The sequence below is a fragment of the Mustelus asterias genome, chromosome 16, assembly GCF_964213995.1.
Source record: "Mustelus asterias chromosome 16, sMusAst1.hap1.1, whole genome shotgun sequence".
NCBI classification, from domain to species: domain Eukaryota; kingdom Metazoa; phylum Chordata; class Chondrichthyes; order Carcharhiniformes; family Triakidae; genus Mustelus; species Mustelus asterias.
In genome coordinates, this window is record NC_135816.1 from 12,239,099 (window position 1) to 12,258,756 (window position 19,658).

At 43.2% G+C, this 19,658-nt stretch overlaps 2 protein-coding genes across 5 annotated transcripts in view; both read right to left on the minus strand.

The window, feature by feature from the left end:
• maml1 (mastermind-like transcriptional coactivator 1) overlaps positions 1-3,600 on the minus strand; it is a 66,548-nt gene extending 62,948 nt beyond the window's left edge. Inside the window, exon 1 of the mRNA XM_078231798.1 lies at positions 3,072-3,600. Within this exon, the coding sequence (XP_078087924.1) occupies positions 3,072-3,467 (396 nt within the window). The 5' untranslated portion in view covers positions 3,468-3,600. The remainder of the gene's footprint in view (positions 1-3,071) is intronic.
• Positions 3,601-9,371: 5,771 nt separating this feature from the next.
• Positions 9,372-19,658, minus strand: part of canx (calnexin) — a 49,152-nt gene continuing 38,865 nt past the window's right edge. For all 4 annotated transcript variants that reach the window (XM_078231792.1, XM_078231793.1, XM_078231795.1 and 1 more), the window contains exons 13-15: positions 17,815-17,926; positions 15,776-15,909; positions 9,372-14,325 (exon numbers count right to left, since the gene is read on the minus strand). In XM_078231792.1, the coding sequence (XP_078087918.1) occupies positions 14,299-14,325; positions 15,776-15,909; positions 17,815-17,926 (273 nt within the window). In that variant the 3' untranslated portion in view covers positions 9,372-14,298. The remainder of the gene's footprint in view (positions 14,326-15,775; positions 15,910-17,814; positions 17,927-19,658) is intronic.

A 19,658-nucleotide genomic window follows, 5' to 3' on the forward strand; every position in this document is an offset into this window, starting at 1 on the left:
TTTCCCTCAATTTCACTGTTGAATCTGCTTCCACCACCCTTTTAGGTAGAGTATAGCACAGATTGTAATTTTCTGAATAAAATTCATATCCCACCCTCTGGTTCTTCTACTAATCAACTTACGCCTCCATCTTCAGGTAACTGACCTTTTTGCCAGTATAAACAATTTCACTGTATCTCGTCTTGGAGTCAGGGCTTTACAACACAAAAGGAGGTCCTTCAGCCCATCATATTCGTGCTGGCCATCAAGCACCTATTTATTCTAATTCCATTTTCTAGAACTTGGTCCGTAGCCTTGTATACTATAGCGTTTCAAGTGCTCAGCTAAATGCTTTTTAAATGTCGTGAGGATTCCCTCCTCTACCTACCTTTCAGGCGGTGAGCTCCAGATTCCTACCACCCTCTGAGTGAAAAAGTTTTTCCTCAAATCCCCTCTAAGTCTCCTGCCTCTTATCTTAAATCTATGCCCCCTGGTTGTTGAACACTTCACAAAGTAGAAAAATACCTTTCTACCTACTCTATGTCCCTCATAATTTTATACACCTTGATCAGGTCTCCCCTCAGCCTTCTCTGCTCCAAGGAAAACAACCCCAGCCTAACCAGCCTCTCTTCCTAGCTGAAATGCTGCAGCACAGGCAATGTCCTGGTGAATCTACTCTGCACCTTCTCTGGTGCAATCATGTCTTTCCTATAGTAGGGCGACCAGAACTGCACACAGTACTCTAGCTGTGGCCTAACAAATGGTTTATACAGATCCATCACAACTTCCCTGCTCTTATATTCCATGTTAACAAAGACAAGAACACCATATGTCTTAACCACCTTATCTACCTGTCCCGCTGCCCATCTGACCAGCCCACTGATCTGTACCGCCCTGTAATCTGAGGCTTTCCTCCTCACTATTTACCACATCACAAATTTTCATGTCATCTGCAAACTTACTGATCATACCTCCTACTTTCATGTCTAGATCATTAATGTACATTACAAACAGCAAGATCCCCATCGTACACCATTGGACACAGGCTTCCAGTCACAAAAACAACCTTGAATCATCACCCTTTGCCTCCTACCACTAAACCAATTTTGGATTCAATTTGCCAAATTGCCCTGGATCCCATGGGCTCTCATCTCATGACCAGTCTCCCAAATGAGACCAAGTCCATGTAGACTACATCAGCTGCACTGTCCTCATCTACACACCTAGTCACCTCCTCAAAAAATTCAATCAAATTTGTTAGACATGTTTTCCCCCTGACAGAGCCATGCTGACTATCCCCGATTAATCATTGCTCTACAAGGGAGGATTCAGAAAGTTTTACAATAATTTCCCTATCACTGGTCTGTAATTATTACCTGTTTTTTCCCTACTTCCCTTCTTGAATAATGGTACCATATTGATATTAGCTGTCCTGCAGTCCTCTGGCACTTCTCCTGTGGCCAGCCAGGATTTCAAAATTAGCATCAGGGACCCTGCAATCTCCACTCATTCTTCATACAGCAGCCTGGGATACATCCCGTCTGGGCCTGGGGATTTATCCATTATTCAGCCCACTAATACCTCTTCCCTCCCTATGCTAATTCGTACAATTACATCTACTCTAGCAAAATCCCTCACATGCTGTCACAATTCGCTGCACTTCGTCTTCAAGCAGAGGCGGCCAAGTGAATATTTAATGACAGGTGACTTGAAGCAACAAAGTATTTACAGCACAGAAAATAGCCATGTGGCCCAGTAACTACTTGACAGAATCCACGAGCCTTCTCCCACCCTTCAAACTTGGTCAAATAATTAAATAAGGAGCAAGTGCTTCCAGTAGCAGTATGACAATAGATTGTCGTATAGAATCAAATGACAGAAAGGGAGGGGAAATTAAGTGTTTTTTAAAAATACACACAGCTAGTTATGATCTGGAATGTACTCCCAGAAAGGGCTGTAACAAATCAATAGTGTCTGCAGGGGAGACCTTGTAACGCAGTGTTAGCATCCCTACCTCTGGACCAGAAACTCCACGTTTGAGCCCAACACCAGCACTTGTTGGCCATGACAGAACAGTTTGATGGGTTGATAATCAGCTCTGGAATCCTTCTATCACTTGTCCCCCATTATTCCCCAAAGGGTAAAAAACTGTGTGGGTGTGAAGATGCACTACAAATAGTGTAATTTTCATACTGTAAGGAGGGGCATCCGTACAGCTCTCTCTGGGAAAATAGTGGGGGTAGAGAAACAGGACCAGGCTGGAGAACTCAAAGAGCTAGCACAGATGTAATGGACCAAATGGCCTCATTTTCTATGCTGGAGGATTCTATCAATCAACATTCAATTCACATCAACTCCCAGAAAAGTTTATGCAACAATTTCGTTTCAACAAGTCTATTAAGTTTGAAGTTTAAAAGTTTGAATAAGTTATAAGGTTTAAATGAGTTAAAATATTAAGTTTGAAATAGCTTCGAAAAGTCTGTTAAATTTGAATATTCACTTAAAACTTGAATAACTAGTTTTAAGAACAGTATAACTTGCTGAAACTTAAAGACAAAGTTTGATGAACAAGTTAAAGTTATTAGGTTTCGATAAGCTAAGTTTGATTTAGCAAGTTATAAAGTATATTAAGTTTGAATAAGTTACACAGACAAAATAACCAATGAGTTATAAAGAGATTAGTTTTCAATAAGCAATTTTCATATCATTTAGAGTTTGTTCAGATTTAAAGTTCGAACAAGTTAAAAGTTTAAGTTTAAAAGTTTATTTAATCGTCACAAGTAGGCTTACACACTTCACATTGCAATGAAGTTACTGTGAAAGTTAGAAAGTTTGATTATCAGGACTGCAGAAGACATGAACTTTGAGTGTAAACACGAAGCCAAGTTTGAACGAGTTATAAAGTCTAGAAAAAAGTTATCAAAACATTGAGATAAGTTATAAAGACATAAACTTTGGCGAATTGGTTATAGAGACATCAGGTTTCGATCAGCAGTTTACAGGACATTAAAGTTTGAACAAGTTCTGAGGACATGAAGTTTGATGAGTAAGTTATGAAGAGGGTGAGCAGAGTGCTGGGGCTGGATCCTTACCGCCTGCAGCGTGCTTGTCCTGCTTTGATCCCCGCTCCCAGCTCCTGGAGGAGAGTCGGCATTGCTGGCTGCGGCCCCGGGGTTGTTGTTCCTGAAGCCGGCCTGCGAGTCCTGCTGCTGCGCGGCTGGAGGATGAGGAGGCTGCGGCTGCTGCTGCGGCGGCTGCGGCGGCGGGGGCTGAACCTGGGGAGGCCGCTGCTTGCCGGCCCGCTTGCTCTTGGCCTGCAGGCAGCGCTGGTGCAGCGCCAGGCTGTGCTGGCGCTCCAGCTCCAGGCGCTCGGCCGAGGCCCGCTGGTAGCGCACCTCGCAGGACGTGTGGTGCCGGCGGCACAGCTCGATCCGCTTGCGGAGCCGCTCCACCACGGCGCTGTGCCGGGGCAGCACGAACTCGGCCATGGCGGTGGCAGCGGCGGCGGCGGCGACCCGCCGGGGGCTTTATTGCGGCTTTACCCCCCTCTCTCTCTCCCCCTCAGGCAGCCGGAGGGAGGAGGAGGGGAAGGCGGCCTGCTCATCAACCGGCCGCCCTCGAATATCTCACAGGTTTCCCAAAGTCAGCGGGAAAACTCTTCAGTCGGACTTTTCTCCATCTTTTTTTAATTTTGTTTTACCTCAGACCATCATCGACGGACGGGGCGACCGACCGTGACGGTGATTGACAGCTCCGAGCGACCAATCGCGGGATGCAGGGGGGCGGCGCCGCGCCCGATTGACAGCCGCGTCACCCAATCACCGGGTGGACCTGTTGATTGACGGCGCGCCTGACCAATCGCATCAGAAAGACCGCAGTTTCCAACCAATCGGAGACAGCAAAGGAGGCGGGATGCACCGCCTTCCTCTGGCGTCATTTGATTGACGGTCGATCTGACCACTTTGATGGAACCGGACGGGGACGTGCCAATCAGCTTGGGTGAGATGGGCGGGTACTCATTCATCGCCCAATCGCAGCTGCGGATGGACATGATTGACGGATAACGGGGCCAATCACGTGAAAGAATCTTTAAATTCAAACCGATCGGCATCCAATAATAGGCACCAGCTTTGTACGTCAATTCCGACGGCGGCTTACAAATCAGGCATTGTGGTTTTCTTTTATCATTTACCATCCCTATTTTATTTAATAATATTCTGGATCCGTCGTAAAATTAATTATAAACTTAAAACTTTCCGTTTCCGACCGGGTAGGCAGCCATCTTGGGAGCGGTGACGTCATTTGACAGACAGCGCGGCTTACCCAATCAGAATGAGAGCCCGCCTTCGGATTGTCCAATCAGGTGCAGTGGACGGAGACATGGATTAGTGTTTATAATCACTCTAACAAATATAATCTGACTTTTTAAATATACAAAACTATCAAATCCCACACTGACTCCGTCAAAAAAAGAAAGGCCGCTTAAATCACGTCCCTCTGCCATCATCGAATGGCAGCTCCCTGGGCCACGTCCCGGAAGTTGCCCCAGTGCTTGCTGGGAAATGTAGTTTATTCCCGCCATCCCCACCCAGGCAACATCAGGAGAGAATTTTAGTCTTGTGGAGACTGCAGAACTTGTGGGTGCGGGGTACAATCTCAACATTTCCAGAAAGCACAAAGCATTTTTTTAAATTAGTGTCACAAGTAGGCTTACATTAACACTGCAATAAAGTTACTCTGAAAATCCCCCTAATCCCACACCCGTTCGGGTACACAGAGGGAGAATTTAGCACTGCCGATGCACCGAGGCAGCACATCTTTTGAACTGTAGGAGGAAACAGGAGAAAATCCATGCAGATAAAGAACAAAGAAAATTACAGTACAGGCAGGAACAGGCCCTTTGGTCCTCCAAGCCTGCACCAACCATGCTGCCCATCTGAACTAAAACTCCCTACCCTTCCAGGGATCATATCCCTCTATTCACATATTTGTCAAGAACCCTTAAAAGTCACTATCGCATCTGCTTCCACTACCTTCCCTGGCAGCAAGTTCCACAGTAAGAAGTTTAACAACACCAGGTTAAAGTCCAACAGGTTTATTTGGTAGCAAAAGCCACACAAGCATTCGGAGCTGCAAGCCCCTTCTTCAGGTGAGTGGGAATTCTGTTCACAAACAGAACAGAACAATTTGTGAACAGAATTCCCACTCACCTGAAGAAGGGGCTTGCAGCTCCGAAAGCTTGTGTGGCTTTTGCTACCAAATAAACCTGTTGGACTTTAACCTGGTGTTGTTAAACTTCTTACTGTGTTTACCCCAGTCCAACGCCGGCATCTCCACAGCAAGTTCCAGGCACCCACCACCCTCTGTAAAAAAAAAAACATGCCTCGTCCATCTCCTTTAAACCTTGCCCCTCGAACCTTAAATCTATAAAACATTAGTATTGTGAACTGGATCTAGATTGGTTGGTGGAATGGACAGACATATGGTAGATTAAATTTGATGCAGAATAACTGAAATTACAGGGAGGGGTAACATAATATAAATGGTAACAGAAAATGCTGGATAAACTCAGCAACTCCTTGATAGATACTGTCAGACTCCTATTTATTGACTACAGCTCAGCCTTCAACACCATGATTCCCACGAAACCCATCTCCAAACTCCATGACCTGGGGCTCGGTTCCTCCTTCTGCAACTGGATCCTGAACTTCCTAACACAGACCACAATTAGTAAGGATAGGCAACAACACCACCTCCACGATTAACAACATCAGTGCCGCACAAGGCTGTGTTCTCAGCCCCCTACTATGCTCCCTATACAACTATGCCTGTGTGGCCAAATTCCCCTTCAATTTGATTTTCAAGTTTGCTGACGACACCACCGTAGTGAGTCAGATCTCAATTGATGACGAGACAGTACAAGAATGAGATAGAAAATTTGGTGAACTGGTGCAGCAACAATAATCTTTCCCTCAATGTCAACGAAATGAAGGAGATTGTCATTGACTTCAGGAAGCGTAGAGAACATGCCCCTGTCTACATCAACAGGGACAAAATAGAAAGGGTCAAGCGCTTCAAGTTTTTAGGTGACTAAATCACCAACCTGTCCTGGTCCCCCCATGCCAACACTACAGTTAACAAAGCCCACCAATGCCTCTACTTTCTCAAAAGACAAAGTTTGGCATGTCAGCTACGAAACTCACCAACTTTTACAGATGCACCTTAGAAAGCATTCTTTCTGGTTGTATTACAGTTTGGTATGGTTCCTGCTCTGCCCACAACCGCAAGAAACTACAAAATGTTGTGAATGTAGCCCAATCCATCACGTAAACCAGCTTCCCATCCATTGACTGTGTCTACACTTCCTGCTGCCTCAGCAAAACAGGCAGCATAATTAAGGACCCCATGCACCCCAGACATTCGCTCTTCCATTTGCTTCCGTTGGGAAAAAGATACGAAAGTCTGAGGTCACGTACCAACTGACTCAAGAACAGCTTCTTCCCTGCTGCCATCAGACTTTTGAATGGACCTACCTTGCATTAAGTTGATCTTTCTCTACACCCTAGCTATGACTGCAACCCTACATTCTGTATTCTCTCATTTCCTTTTCTATGAATAGTATGCTTTGTCTGTATAGTGCGCAAGAAACAATACTTTTCACTGTATCCCAATATATGCAACAATAATAAATCAAATCAAACTCTGGCAGCATCTGTGGAGAGAAACAATACATTGGGGTGCACGGTTAGCACTGTTGCCTCACAGCACCAGGGACCGAAGTTTGATTCCTGGCTTGGGTCACTGTGCAGAGTTTGCACGTTCTCCCCATGTCTGCATGGGTTTCCTTAGCATGTTTATTCCCAGTCTGAAAGACATGCTGGTTAGGTTTATTGGCCATGCTAAATTCTTCTGAGGTGCACCCGAACAGGCAGAATGTGGCAACTAGGATTTTTCACAGTAACTTCATTGCAGTATTAACGTAAGCCTACTTGTGACTAATGAACTAAAACCTACATTGAATGTTTTGAGACCATATGACCTTGAAACATTAACTGTGTTTCTCTTTCCAAAGATGCTGAGTTTATCTAGCATTTTCTGTTTCTATTTCATATTTCCAGCGTCCGCAATATTTTGCTTTTTTTTGATAATACAAATGATATGGGAAATGATTGGGGCGGCACGGTAGCACAGTGGTTAGCACTGCTGCTTCACAGCTCCAGGTACCTGGGTTCGATTCCCAGCTTGGGTCACGGTCTCTGTGGAGTTTGCACATTCTCCTCGTGTCTGCGTGGGTTTCCTCCGGGTGCTCCGGTTTCCTCCCACAGTCCAAAGATGCGCGGGTTAGGTTGATTGGCCATGATAAAATTGCCCCTTAGTTTCCAGAGATGTGTAGGTTAGAGGGATTAGTGGATAAAATATGTAGGGATATGGGGGTAGGGCCTGGGTGGGATTGTTGTCGGTGAAGACTCGATGGGCCGAATGGCCTCTTTCTGTACTGTAGGGTTTCTATGATACGTTCTAAAGGGGGATGCCAGAAAGAAACAGAAGGGGGTGAGTGGTTTAAATCAATGAACACCTTCTTCCATCGGGAAAAAGCTACAAAAGTCTGAGGTCACGTACCAACCGACTCAAGAACAGCTTCTTCCCTGCTGCCATCAGACTTTTGAATGGACCTACCTTGCATTAAGTTGATCTTACTCTATATCCTAACTATGACTGTAACACTACATTCTGCATTCTCTCCTTTCCTTCTCTATGAACGGTGTGCTTTGTCTGTATAGCACGCAAGAAACAATAAATTTCACTGTATACTAATACACGTGGCAATAATAAATCAAATCATGAAAGGTGACCGGGCACACTCAAAGCAGTTAACAAAATCTTGGCCTCCATAAAGGTACGAGTACAACAGCAAGTCTCAAACACTAGTTCAGCCTCAATTGGAATAGTGTGTCCAATTCTGGGCACCACAATTTAGGAAAATTGCAAAAGCATTACAAACAATAAAGATTTCCAAGAATGTTTGCAGGCCTAGAGGGCTACTTTCACAATTAATTACAGAATGTAGGGCTGTTCTCGAAGTTTCAGAGGAAGGTTAAGTGGAGATTTAATGAGGTGTTCATGAAGAATTTGGTAGAAAAAAAAGGGACAGACTGTTTCCAATTACAAAGCTCCCGGGCAACAGCCCCCTTTCCCATCTCAGGTAGAAGGTTAAAGAGCCCATTGCACTCGAGATCGGAGTTTTGCCACACTCCTGTTTCATTGTTATTTGCTGGACCTTGCAGTGTGAAAATAAAATGTTGCAGTTCTTGCATTGCAATAAGGTGGCTACACTTAACTTCACTGGCTTCATTGCACTTTGGGATGTTCTGTGTTCAAAGTCACTGCATTAATGCTTTTGTTCTCTTCAAATGCTTCAGCAGGGCACCCATAACTGAACTCAGCCGAGGCCCTCATTGGTTATCCCGTCTTTCCGAGTACCTGTGCATATTGCTGAGGACAAACACTTGGATTATTTGCCTTTTCATCATTTCCCTCAACAATTCTAATGTTCTACTCTTTCTCCTCTCTTCCAAGAGCCCATCGTCTACAATGCTCTCATGGCTTCACTCAAACTCCTTCCCAACTCTCTCCCACCATTTAATAAGGTGGTCCTGCCTGGATTCATATTCCACGATTTCCTCCCTCCGAACCAACATAATATATTTAATCCAACCAAGGGCTCGTGATGTTACCTTTACCTCTCAAGCACTTAATTTAAAAACTCTGCCACTTTTCTCACTGAAACCTGCACCCACTCGCCTGCCTCCATTTGTGTTTCAATCTCTGATTTTAGCATCCATCATGAATTCATCTTCTCCCAGCACAGTTTGGAACATCCCTTAACTCTCATGTATGGTGACCCATGAAACTATCACCTAAATCTTGTTTAAAAAAAAATCATCTGGTTCACTAATGCCCTTTAGGAAAGAAAAATTAGCCATCCTTACCCAGTCTGGCCCGTGTCTGACTCCAGACATACCCACAGCAATGTGATCGACTCTGAAAAGGCTGAGCAAGAGCATTAGGAGTGGGCAACATGCCAGCGATGCCCATATCCTGAGAACAAAGGAAGAGGAAAAAAATGCATGTTCTTTCTTTAGCAGAGGAAGGAGCCAAGAACAAGAGAGAGAGAGAACAAATTGGGAAAGTGCTGATTAGTTGGCTCTCACACGCCATTTGGGAAGGATCAACTGCTTAGGCCAGCCGACATGCAACTCCAATCATTCATTGTGCAGGTTACAACAAGCCATTCCGTTGTGCCAATTATGAGGGATGGGTAGTAAATATATTGCCCACATCAAGAGCCAAATGGTAAAGTAGAGCAGTCAGTACAATGAAGAGGCCAGACAGCAGTTTTAATTAATTATTTTAGTTGCAGAAAACCATTTTATCACATGATCTTGCATTTACATTCCTGGAAGAGAAGTACTCAAACATAGTTTGTATCCCAGGTTAAATCATTTTGTCTAACACTCCAAATTCTATACAATCAGCTTTTTAAAACTTAAAAAAAAATCTCGTGAAAGGGTCCATTTATGCTACCTACAAATCATCACGGGTTAGAGTGTCTACATTACTTAAGGTAATTCACCTAGCAGAATGGAGACCCTTTGAACTAGGTGACAAAAAGCATGTGTATTTTTCTTACAAAACCAAGAACATTAGACCTCAACATAATTATAGACTTAATATTGTAAAGAAAACATTGAATTACAGGATGAGTTAAAAAAAAAATCAGTGAGTATATTTTGCCAACTCAATTTTAATTTGCTCGAGTTAATTTTCCCATTTAGATGTTCAGACTTGCAATTGAATAGTGATGGACTGGAACAAGCGTTAACCAGCATTGTGCGATCTGTCACTTAAAACTTACTGATGAATAGTTTACCAGCACAGTATCAAAGAACTTATCTTACTTCACACTGGTACCTGAAAAGCATGGTCACAGTCAACACAATGAAAAGAGATGGAATTGACCTTGCACCGTTACTCTAACACCATGGGTGTCAGCAATATTCTTTTGAAATTTTTTGATTAGCTTTGATTGGAAGATATGAGTGCCTGCTGACAGACTGTTATAACCTGGGTAGCCGTAAAGATGTCCTGGTAACATTATAGCCTTTCATTCCTGCCACTGTTGACTGCAGTTGCGTCCATGATTAGTGGACCAGCAGTCTCCTCCTTTGGAAATTAAGCTGCTTATAAAAGCTAGAGAGAGGGGGAGGAAAAATAAAGTGGTCACAGCTCATCAGATTCTACTGAAGCCAGCAAGTTACAGATACAGCCAAAGGATGGGATCGTGGTCTGGCATTCTGGAGGTTAGCCACAGACTTTATTTGCTGGGGGATACTACAGGACATTCTAGTAGGCTCCAAAGTCCTCTTACTGCACGCACAATGGGAAAAGGCCATGTTTGCCATATCTTTCCCCCTCTCTTTCCAAGCCGAAAGGAAACGTAAAGCAATAACTCCCATCACAACTAGATTGTCACATTAAAGACAGGAGGGTTCTTGTACAGTAATCCCAATTACTAAACTTCACCCACAAAACCATTACAGCCTCAACAAGGCAAACAATCAAAATATAGTTCCAATATTTAAGAATCCCAGTCAAGATGGGGTTGGGGGGGGGGGGGGGGGGCGGGGGCGGGGGCATGTGCAATGCACTAATCTAGTCCGATACCTTCACACAACTTCTTGAACTAATGGGTTTAATGGTGGCAACAGCAACAAGAAAATGTTAAGAAAACTCAGTGCATTAGAATATGGCTAGCAGAAAATGTTAAGGAGGGCAAGGGTCACACCTCAAATGGTTTCGGCAAGGCAGTAGGGTGGTGGGGTTGGGGGGGGGGGGGGGGGGGACACTTTTCTAAATATTAATTTGTGAATGCACATCCATCATTAAGTATTTCCTCCACCCAAGCCTGCCACTGAATTTATTACCAGACTTTTTGAGCATTAGGGCCTTGCAAATTCATTGTGGCAATTGGAAATCTTCATACAAATTAACCCCGCAGGTAAAAACGTCTAAGAAGATCGGTATTGGCCAATGCAGTGTCCTCAACTCTCATCGCATTGCGAATGAGATGGTTCACTTAGATTTGCATTTATTGCGAGTTTTCCTCCTTCCCCCCCCAAATAAGAAATTATTTCAGTGCACCTTGGGGGGGGGGGGGGGGGGACAAGGGGGAAGAGAGAAGAATCTCTACAGTCAAAGTCTAGTACCCAATATTAAAAATGGACTCAAAATCCCAAGGCATGGCAGAACAGTTTTGTGCAACTGCAATTTTACTTCAGAAAGCTTAAAATAGCTTGTATGTGAAAGTGGATCTAAGATATGGATGGGCTTGTGTTGCTAAATAATGAAGAGACCTTTTCGGTAGTGCAGTTGGTTTTTTTTCTACTTCAAAACACACCAGCTTAACCTTACATCATATTACAATACCAATTCAGTAACTGGAGTTCGATTACTTTTCTGTTGCCTAAAGTGATTATTGACAAAACATCAACTAGTTATTAATGTCTTTGCTATTTGAGAGATGTTACTGTGATAGAGAGCTGCCACATCTGGCTACATAGGTCACTATACTCCAAACTGACATGTACAAGCATCTGACAGAAATATTTCTATCATCTTGAGAGAAATAGAATTACAATACATCAATGAAAGCCACTTTGCTGTTTTACGGGATTAGATACACTCATACACTTAATGGTACTGTAAGATAAATACTGAGTTTGCCATATCACCATTCTAGGTTCCTTTTCTTTCAACCCTCTCCTGCCCTGAAGCCATTCACAGCTCTTCAAAGATTTAAGTTTGTTACAAAAGTGGTGAATAATATATTTTTTTAAAAATCAGGACAACTAAAAAGGGAAATTCTCCACCTCCAGAGAAAATAATGAGAATGCCTACACAGAATTGAGTTTTTAAATCAGATCCCTACCTACCCAAGGGCAGGTATACAAAATACACCCATTACCTTGTGTTTGGATATTTCGTTTGCATTTGATAAAAAGGGTCAAACGTGGAACTACACTCGTAATTTGGTAATCCACTTGCAAGCATATTATTCAAAGGATGATCAAAGCTGATGGTTTAGGTTAAAGGTGAGAATGTTGATGAATAAAAATGATGGCAATGTTCAAACTCACCACTGAAATTTAAAATACATTTTGGCATGGAATTTGTCATGTATTGCTTGAGGATTAATGGACTTACAGCAGGTTTTAGATTGCATGCACAATACCACCAATGCATCCAAAATACACTGCAGCCCTGACTTCAAAAAGGTAATATCACAAGCATAACAGGATGAACCATCTTCTCCTCACCAGCTCAAACACAACCCGTCGGGAAAACATTCCCCAGTACCCATGTATACATCTTAGCAACAGGAACATGCAACACCAAGCCATGGCAGTCAGTGCCATCAGGTTGCCATGAAAGGGAGTTGCGTTTGGGCAGTGTATGTAGAGCATTAGCAGAAGTGTTTTCCCCGTAGCAACTAACCAAGTCAGATGAAGAAATCATAGAAGAAGAAATCATAGAAACCCTACAGTGCAGAAACAGGCCATTCAGCCCATCAAGTCTGCACCGACCACAATCCCACCCAGGCCCTACTCCCATATCCCTACATATATTACCCACTAATCCCTCTAACCTACGCACACTAAGGGGCAATTTTAGCATGGCCAATCAACCTAACCCGCACATCTTTGGACTGTGGGAGGAAACCGGAGCACCCGGAGGAAACCCACGCAGACACGAGGAGAATGTGCAAACTCCACTCCACTCGATGTACAGAGAGCTGCTATGAAAGGAAATCATTCTGGACATACTTGGGAAGAAATTGAAAATTTCCTTTTGCAAGCTTCTGCCTACCCTCCCACTTGCAGAAGTGAGATTCCAATATTCGTGGGTGTCTATTAATGTTGTAGTGGGCAACATTAACATAGCCTACGTATTAGCACGTGCATACAGAATTCCGGATTTAAAAACCATTATCCTATAGGACAGCATTTATTGACAGCCATCCATATGATCGTATCCCCACTGGAAGTATAGAAGAATCAGATCAGAATTTTAGGTAAGGATTTTAGAAATCTGTTCCAAAAGGACACTATTCATCAAATTGGTTAGTAAGTCAGTTCCCTGCATTCTAATTTCATGCAAATGCTTCGCAGGCACGTAGGGCACCAAAACAGACAAAGTAGCATTAACAGTAACTCAAATGCATACTTAATTTTCAATTTGATGCGGTGCTCAAACTACTGGGATTTTGGGAGAAGAGAGAAAAAGGTCCATGAAAGAGGGTTGAAGCAAACGGCAAAAGTAAACAATTTAGGAGAAAAACCTTTTGGACACAAATTGGAGCAGAGGGGAAAGGGGAGAAAACAAACATGCAAGGAAACCTGAACTGCACTGGAGCTTTCCCCCTCATCGCTTCACAGACTCAATTATTACTCAAAAAAATAGTTTTTTTTAAAAAATTACTACTTGTTTAGTTGGAGGTGGTGGGAGAGAGCAACACAAACAGCGAGGTTAAAGTGGGTCAGTATCGCTAACATGCTAAACTGCTACTTGTTGCTCCCCATGGGATATAGCAGGAACAGTTCCAAGATGAACCAAGAGGAATGGAAACTTTCCCTCTCGTGCGCACAACTCCACTTCCCAACTAATTCCAATCCAAGGAGACCCTCAAGGCAAAGGAATGGGAAGGTTTCTGGTGGTCTGTTCAATTTGAGATTTTGTTCTCGATGAACTTTATGAAAAGTGATCTGCCAATACAGGGAAGTTTATACTCAAAGCCAATGAAACTTTCTGACAGTACATTGCCCCATCAGTTTGCCTTGTTCCCCACCCTCCTCTTGGCTTACGTGTGGGTATATCCATATTGTAGAGTATTCTATTATTAAAATTTAGCAAGCCTAAAATCCAATTGAAGATTACCAGGAACTAATTTAATAATTTAAGAGTTTAGAGGATTTGTACCAATAAGCAGGAATTTGTTTTACTATATAATATATATTTATAATAAAGTACATTTCAATTCAGATTACAGTCCTTGCTGAAAACATACAATAACCTGGTCTATCTAGTGTTTGGTCAGTGTGATTTGTAGGGTTTTTTTTTTTGTTTGCACACAACTGTTGTCTCACGAAATCCTGTAAAAGTTCAACTCTGTAATCCCAGTCACGATGGTCTCTCATTAGAAATCGCAAGTGTTGCCCAAACGAAATTATGACAGGAAACGGCTCAATTTTTCCATGGTTTTCAATTTGTACTTGCACTGTCTTTCTCCTGTAATATCGAAAAAAATCCATCAATCAAAATACAAACTTGACAAAAAAAAAGTTAAATCTGATCCTGCCTTTGAGGCACAGGTATGGTACTGGAATAATAATCCACAGAAATAAATAAAACAAAATTGGTCAATAAGTGACCATGAAGTTATCAGGAATATCATAAAAACATAACCGGTTCAATACCACCACCACCTCCCCCCACAGAACTAAACAGTGGCAACACGAGTGGCGTTTCACCATCAGGCCAATAAGACACTGCCTATCGCAGAGAATAATAATGTGGTATATGAATTTCAATGCCAGTGAGATGCTAGGTATGTAGACCATACCTCCAAAGGACTGGCTGGAGCTTACCCAGCCGCATGTCCCTTTGGCTGCTTGCAACAGGCAAGTTAAAAACCTAACACTAGATGTGATTCTGTGGTTGGACAACACTTGCTAAGTAATTCGCAGACGATCTCCGCATTTTAAAACCAGAAACAGGAGGTGGCCGTTTGGCCCCTCAAAACTATTTTGCCATTCAATAAGATCGCAACTGATTTGAATTCCACTTTCCCAATTCATCCGAGCATCCCTTACTGCTCAAAAACGATACAGGGTCAATAAGGAAAAGCTTCCAGAAAGTAAGGGTCTCAATTTCAATCTCCAACAAATTAAAACCAAATGTCAGCAGAACAGCAAGTTAAGTTTGATGCAAAAATAGTACCATTCCCCCAAAGACATACAAGTGAAAAGTTATCAATATTTGGGGAGGCAATGGCCTAGTGGTACTATCGCTAGACCATTAATCCAGAAACTCAACTAATGTTCTGAGGACCCGGGTTCGAATCCTACCACAGCAGATGGTAGGATTTGAATTCAATAAAAAATACCTGGAATTAAGAATCCACTGATGACTATGAAACCATTGCCGATTGTTGAAAAAACCCATTTGGTTCACTGTCATTCGGGGAAGGAAATCTGCCGTCCTTACCTGGTCTGGCCTATATGTGACTCCAGAGCCACAACAATGTGGTTGACTCTCAATTGCCCTCTGAAATGGCCTAGCGAACCACTCAGTTCAAGGGCAACTAGGAATGGGCAATAAATACTGTAAGTCATCTCACAACAGCAGGTTAAAGTCCAACAGGTTTATTTGGTAGCAAAAGCCACTAGCTTTCGGAGCGCTGCTCTTTCGTCAGGTACCTGACGAAGGAGCAGCGCTCCGAAAGCTAGTGGCTTTTGCTACCAAATAAACCTGTTGGACTTTAACCTGTTGTGAGACGACTTACAGTATTTACCCCAGTCCAATGCCGGCATCTCCACATAATAAATGTTGGCCAGCCAGCGACACTCATGTCCCACAAATGAATTTTAAAAAGTTTCTTTCACTCTTTTTGGTGCTAATACGTGTATCCAAATGGCCCACGCGCTTTCCCCAGCAATATGGTATTTCAGTAACTTACTTCTTCAACCTGCTCAGCACTTTGCTTCTCTTGTGCCCTTTTCTCCTTTCTCTGCTCCTTCTCGTCATCATCTTCCTCCTCCTGGCTTGCATTTCCTGGAGCATCCTCAGTATCGCTCCTCTGTTCTTCTTCATCTACAACATTGAAATAATTTAGTACATATTTGAACTAGCAGTATTGATGAGGCAAGGGAAGAGTTTTCCATCACACTCCTAATATGCACCTTGTAGATGGATGACAGGTTCTGGGGAGTCAGGAGATTCCTTGCCTTTGACGTGCTCTTCCAGCCTCAATATTCACTTCATCTCACCCTATCAGCATATCTTTCAATTATTCCCTTCTCTCTCATGTACTCTTCCACCTCTCCTCAAAATGCATCCATGTCATTCATTTCATCCTTGCATTAACAATTTCATTATTCAATAATGCTTTCGAATGTGAACATTCGAATGATAAAATGCTGTATTTGGACAATGCAACTCTTGAGGATTGGAGACTAGCAATTCCAGAAAATGAAACTAATGAAACATGCAGTCCACAGCCTATATTCCAGACCAAAAGCCCTTTGGATACAATTGCTTCTGCATTCGAAGGCACAACGTAGTATTCTGTACTGATAATTAGTTGACAAACCCTCATGTCTTAACCAGATATAATTTGAATGACATGACTTCTGAACCCTTACTAATCCACAGATCAAAGAACCTACATGTGCCCCGCAGGCACCTGGATCACATCTCCAATTTTGATGTTTAGCAAGGGGAAACACTGTTTCTTAAACATCCTGCAGATCAGTAATGGGTAACCTAGGCTAGTGAGTGGACCACATGAGTGGCCCTCCATCTCAATGGGCCACAGGATTGAAATTGGGCTTGTTCACTAACTTTTACCCTTGAATAAGACTGAATACATTTAAATGCTGAATATTTCATGAGTTATAGAAAATGCTTAATTACTTGTATATTAATAGACCTGCCAATTTCAAGTGGTAAACGTAAAATATTTATGCAGACACAGAGGGAGCACACGACTCTCACAGTCAATGTTGAGTGCAATCAGTGTGCACCTCACTTTAGATGCCCTTGTTTCATGTGCATATCACTTCAGTCATACCAGCAGGAAAAAAAGCTACGCAGATGGGAACCAATGGAATGCGGCAACTGTGCACGTGGGCGACAGTGAACAAAACGTCTTATGAGCCACACTCGGAACTCCGCTGGGCCACATGTGACCCAGGCCACTGGTTTCCCACCACTGCTCTTGATCAAATCAACAAAAACATAAGAATTCTCCCAAAACATTAGCCAACTGGGCAGTGATGGGTGTGCAGTTTGAAAACTTGACTGGAAACAGGAACTCGAGACCAACTGGTCACATACAATGATAGTGGCTCAACTCACCAAAGCACAATGCTAACCTTCCAATTGCAAAATAATTTATAAGCCAATCACGAGTGAAAGTGGAAAAGGAATTCCAAAATTCAACAGAAAATTACAATGCAGGAGGGTAGCCATTCAGCCCTCTGTCAGTGGCAGCTGTGCTTATTTACTTTCCCCTTACTTTTTACTCTTCATCTACCCTCCAGATTGGCTGCCAATAATTTAGGGATTATGACTTCTGGTTATTAAAACATTCATAGTGGGAAAAAGCTTTCTAGACGAAAACCTCTTTCACCACTTTGAAATCCTCCATTAGGCAATGTCTTCACTTTCTCTGGGCCAAGGAGAACAGTCCTAACTTTTTTTCCAGCTTCTCCTCATAACTGAAGCTCTTCAACCCCAAAATAAAAAATGTTTCTCATCAAATAGATAACTCATACTGCTATAGCTTCTTTCATGATGTTCCAAATGTTCTTGAAATGTAGTCAATGTTGTAATGTAAGTAACAGCAGCTAAATTGCACACAGCAGGATGCCACAAACAATACGATTAACAGATAATTTCTTTTAAATACAAGTGACTTAATATAAATATTGGCCCTATGACAGCAGCAGAGAACATGCCTACTCCTCTTCAAAAAGTAGCTCAAGATTTACTCACTTGTCTTTTGCTCTTCAGTTTCTTTTTTTGTCTCTTCTTCCTCCTCCGCCTCTTCCTCCTTCACATCAGGCTGTGGGGCGTCAGTCTTCTTGTACTCAGCAGCAGGATCTTTCTAGAAGACAACAATTAACACTTTCAACAACTCAGTTCATCCAAGACATTCCAGGAGGCTTTAAGCCAATCCACGGGACCTCTACGTGCCAAATTACAAGGCCTTAGCCACCAAGCATAATCACAAGAATAATTCAAGATTAAGACAGAACTGTACTTAGTTACAGAACAAAGAGGCAGGCCCAGGGGATAATTGCTTACTGCAGAGGTTCCAGAGCTTATGGCCCAGGATGCGGATGACACAGCCATCAATGGTGGAGTGATTTTTAAAAATTCTTTCATGGGATGTGGGAGTCGCTATCTGGACTCGCATTTATTGCCCTGGAGGGGGCAATCATAGAATCATAGAAATCATAGAAACCCTACAGTGCAGAAGGAGGCCATTCGGCCCATCGAGTCTGCACCGACCACAATCCCACCCAGGCCCGACCCCCACATATTTTACCCGCTAATCCCAGGACTCTAAGGGGCAATTTTTTTAACCTGGCCAATCAACCTAACCCGCACATCTTTGGACTGTGGGAGGAAACCGGAGCACCCGGAGGAAACCCACGCAGACACGAGGAGAATGTGCAAACTCCACACAGACAGTGACCCGAGCCGGGAATCGAACCCGGGACCCTGGAGCTGTGAAGCAGCAGTGCTAACCACTGTGCTACCGTGCCGCGAGTGAACCACATTGCTGTAGATCTGCAGTCACATGTAGGCTAGACCAGGGAGGGATGGCAGAATTTATTTCCTGAAGGACATTAATGAACCAGTTGGCTTTTTGTGACAATCGATAACGGTTCCATGGTCATCATCAGACTTTTAATTCCAGATTTTTTTATTGAATTCAAACTTCACCATCCGCAGTGGGTGGGATTTGAACCTATGTCCCCAGATCATTACTCTGGGTCTCTGGATTACTAATCCGGTGACAATACCACTATGCCACCGTTAACTCTATGCTGCTGAGAATGAAGTCCAGGGAAGCCGAGGAGCAGAGATTGCTTGCTGCTGCTGCCAAGGAGATTGAGGAAGTTGAGGATCAGTTGTCGGCAGCAGCATAGCTGAGAAGTTACAACCATGTCTCTGTATAGACGCTGCAGTGTCACCTGGACATCACAGGGAAGGATGCAGCCTCAACAGACAGCCAGCTCAGGAACAGAAACTGAGATGACTGGGAGCAGATTTGAGCGCGATCTGGAATAATGTGCCTTTTGGATGAGGATTGTACCTGTGGAACTCAGAGTAGAGCTGCTGTCAGCTGAAGAATAGGGTAGCTCTCAGAAGAAAAGAAGCCAAGATCCATCATGAGGATGGCAAGAGTTTTGAAAGGATTGTGTCTCAAAGTGATGGCTGTCATCTGGTTAGGTTGCTGAGAAATTCGGGGAACCGATCTTGCCGCTGTCTGCCATTTAATGTGCACCACGTACTGTGCTCAACCACTGTTGGCCTGTTGTTCTATTCTTCTAACAAGTAACTAGGATTTCAAATTTTGTCTACTTCAACAAATAAGGTATTTGATCCCTAACTGGATTGCAACAAAATTTGGGGGTGTCATCTGGGTTTCTACCAAAAGTCTGGGGGGTCTGCATTATCCAAAACTGGATGTCAGAAAAGCACTGACAATTGAGAGAGGAAATAGGTTAAAAAAGTACGGTCGCTATAATACCAGATGACCATAGGCACTGACCTTTAGTGATTTAGCTTGAGGATCACCACAATTCTCAGGCTTACACCACCTACCC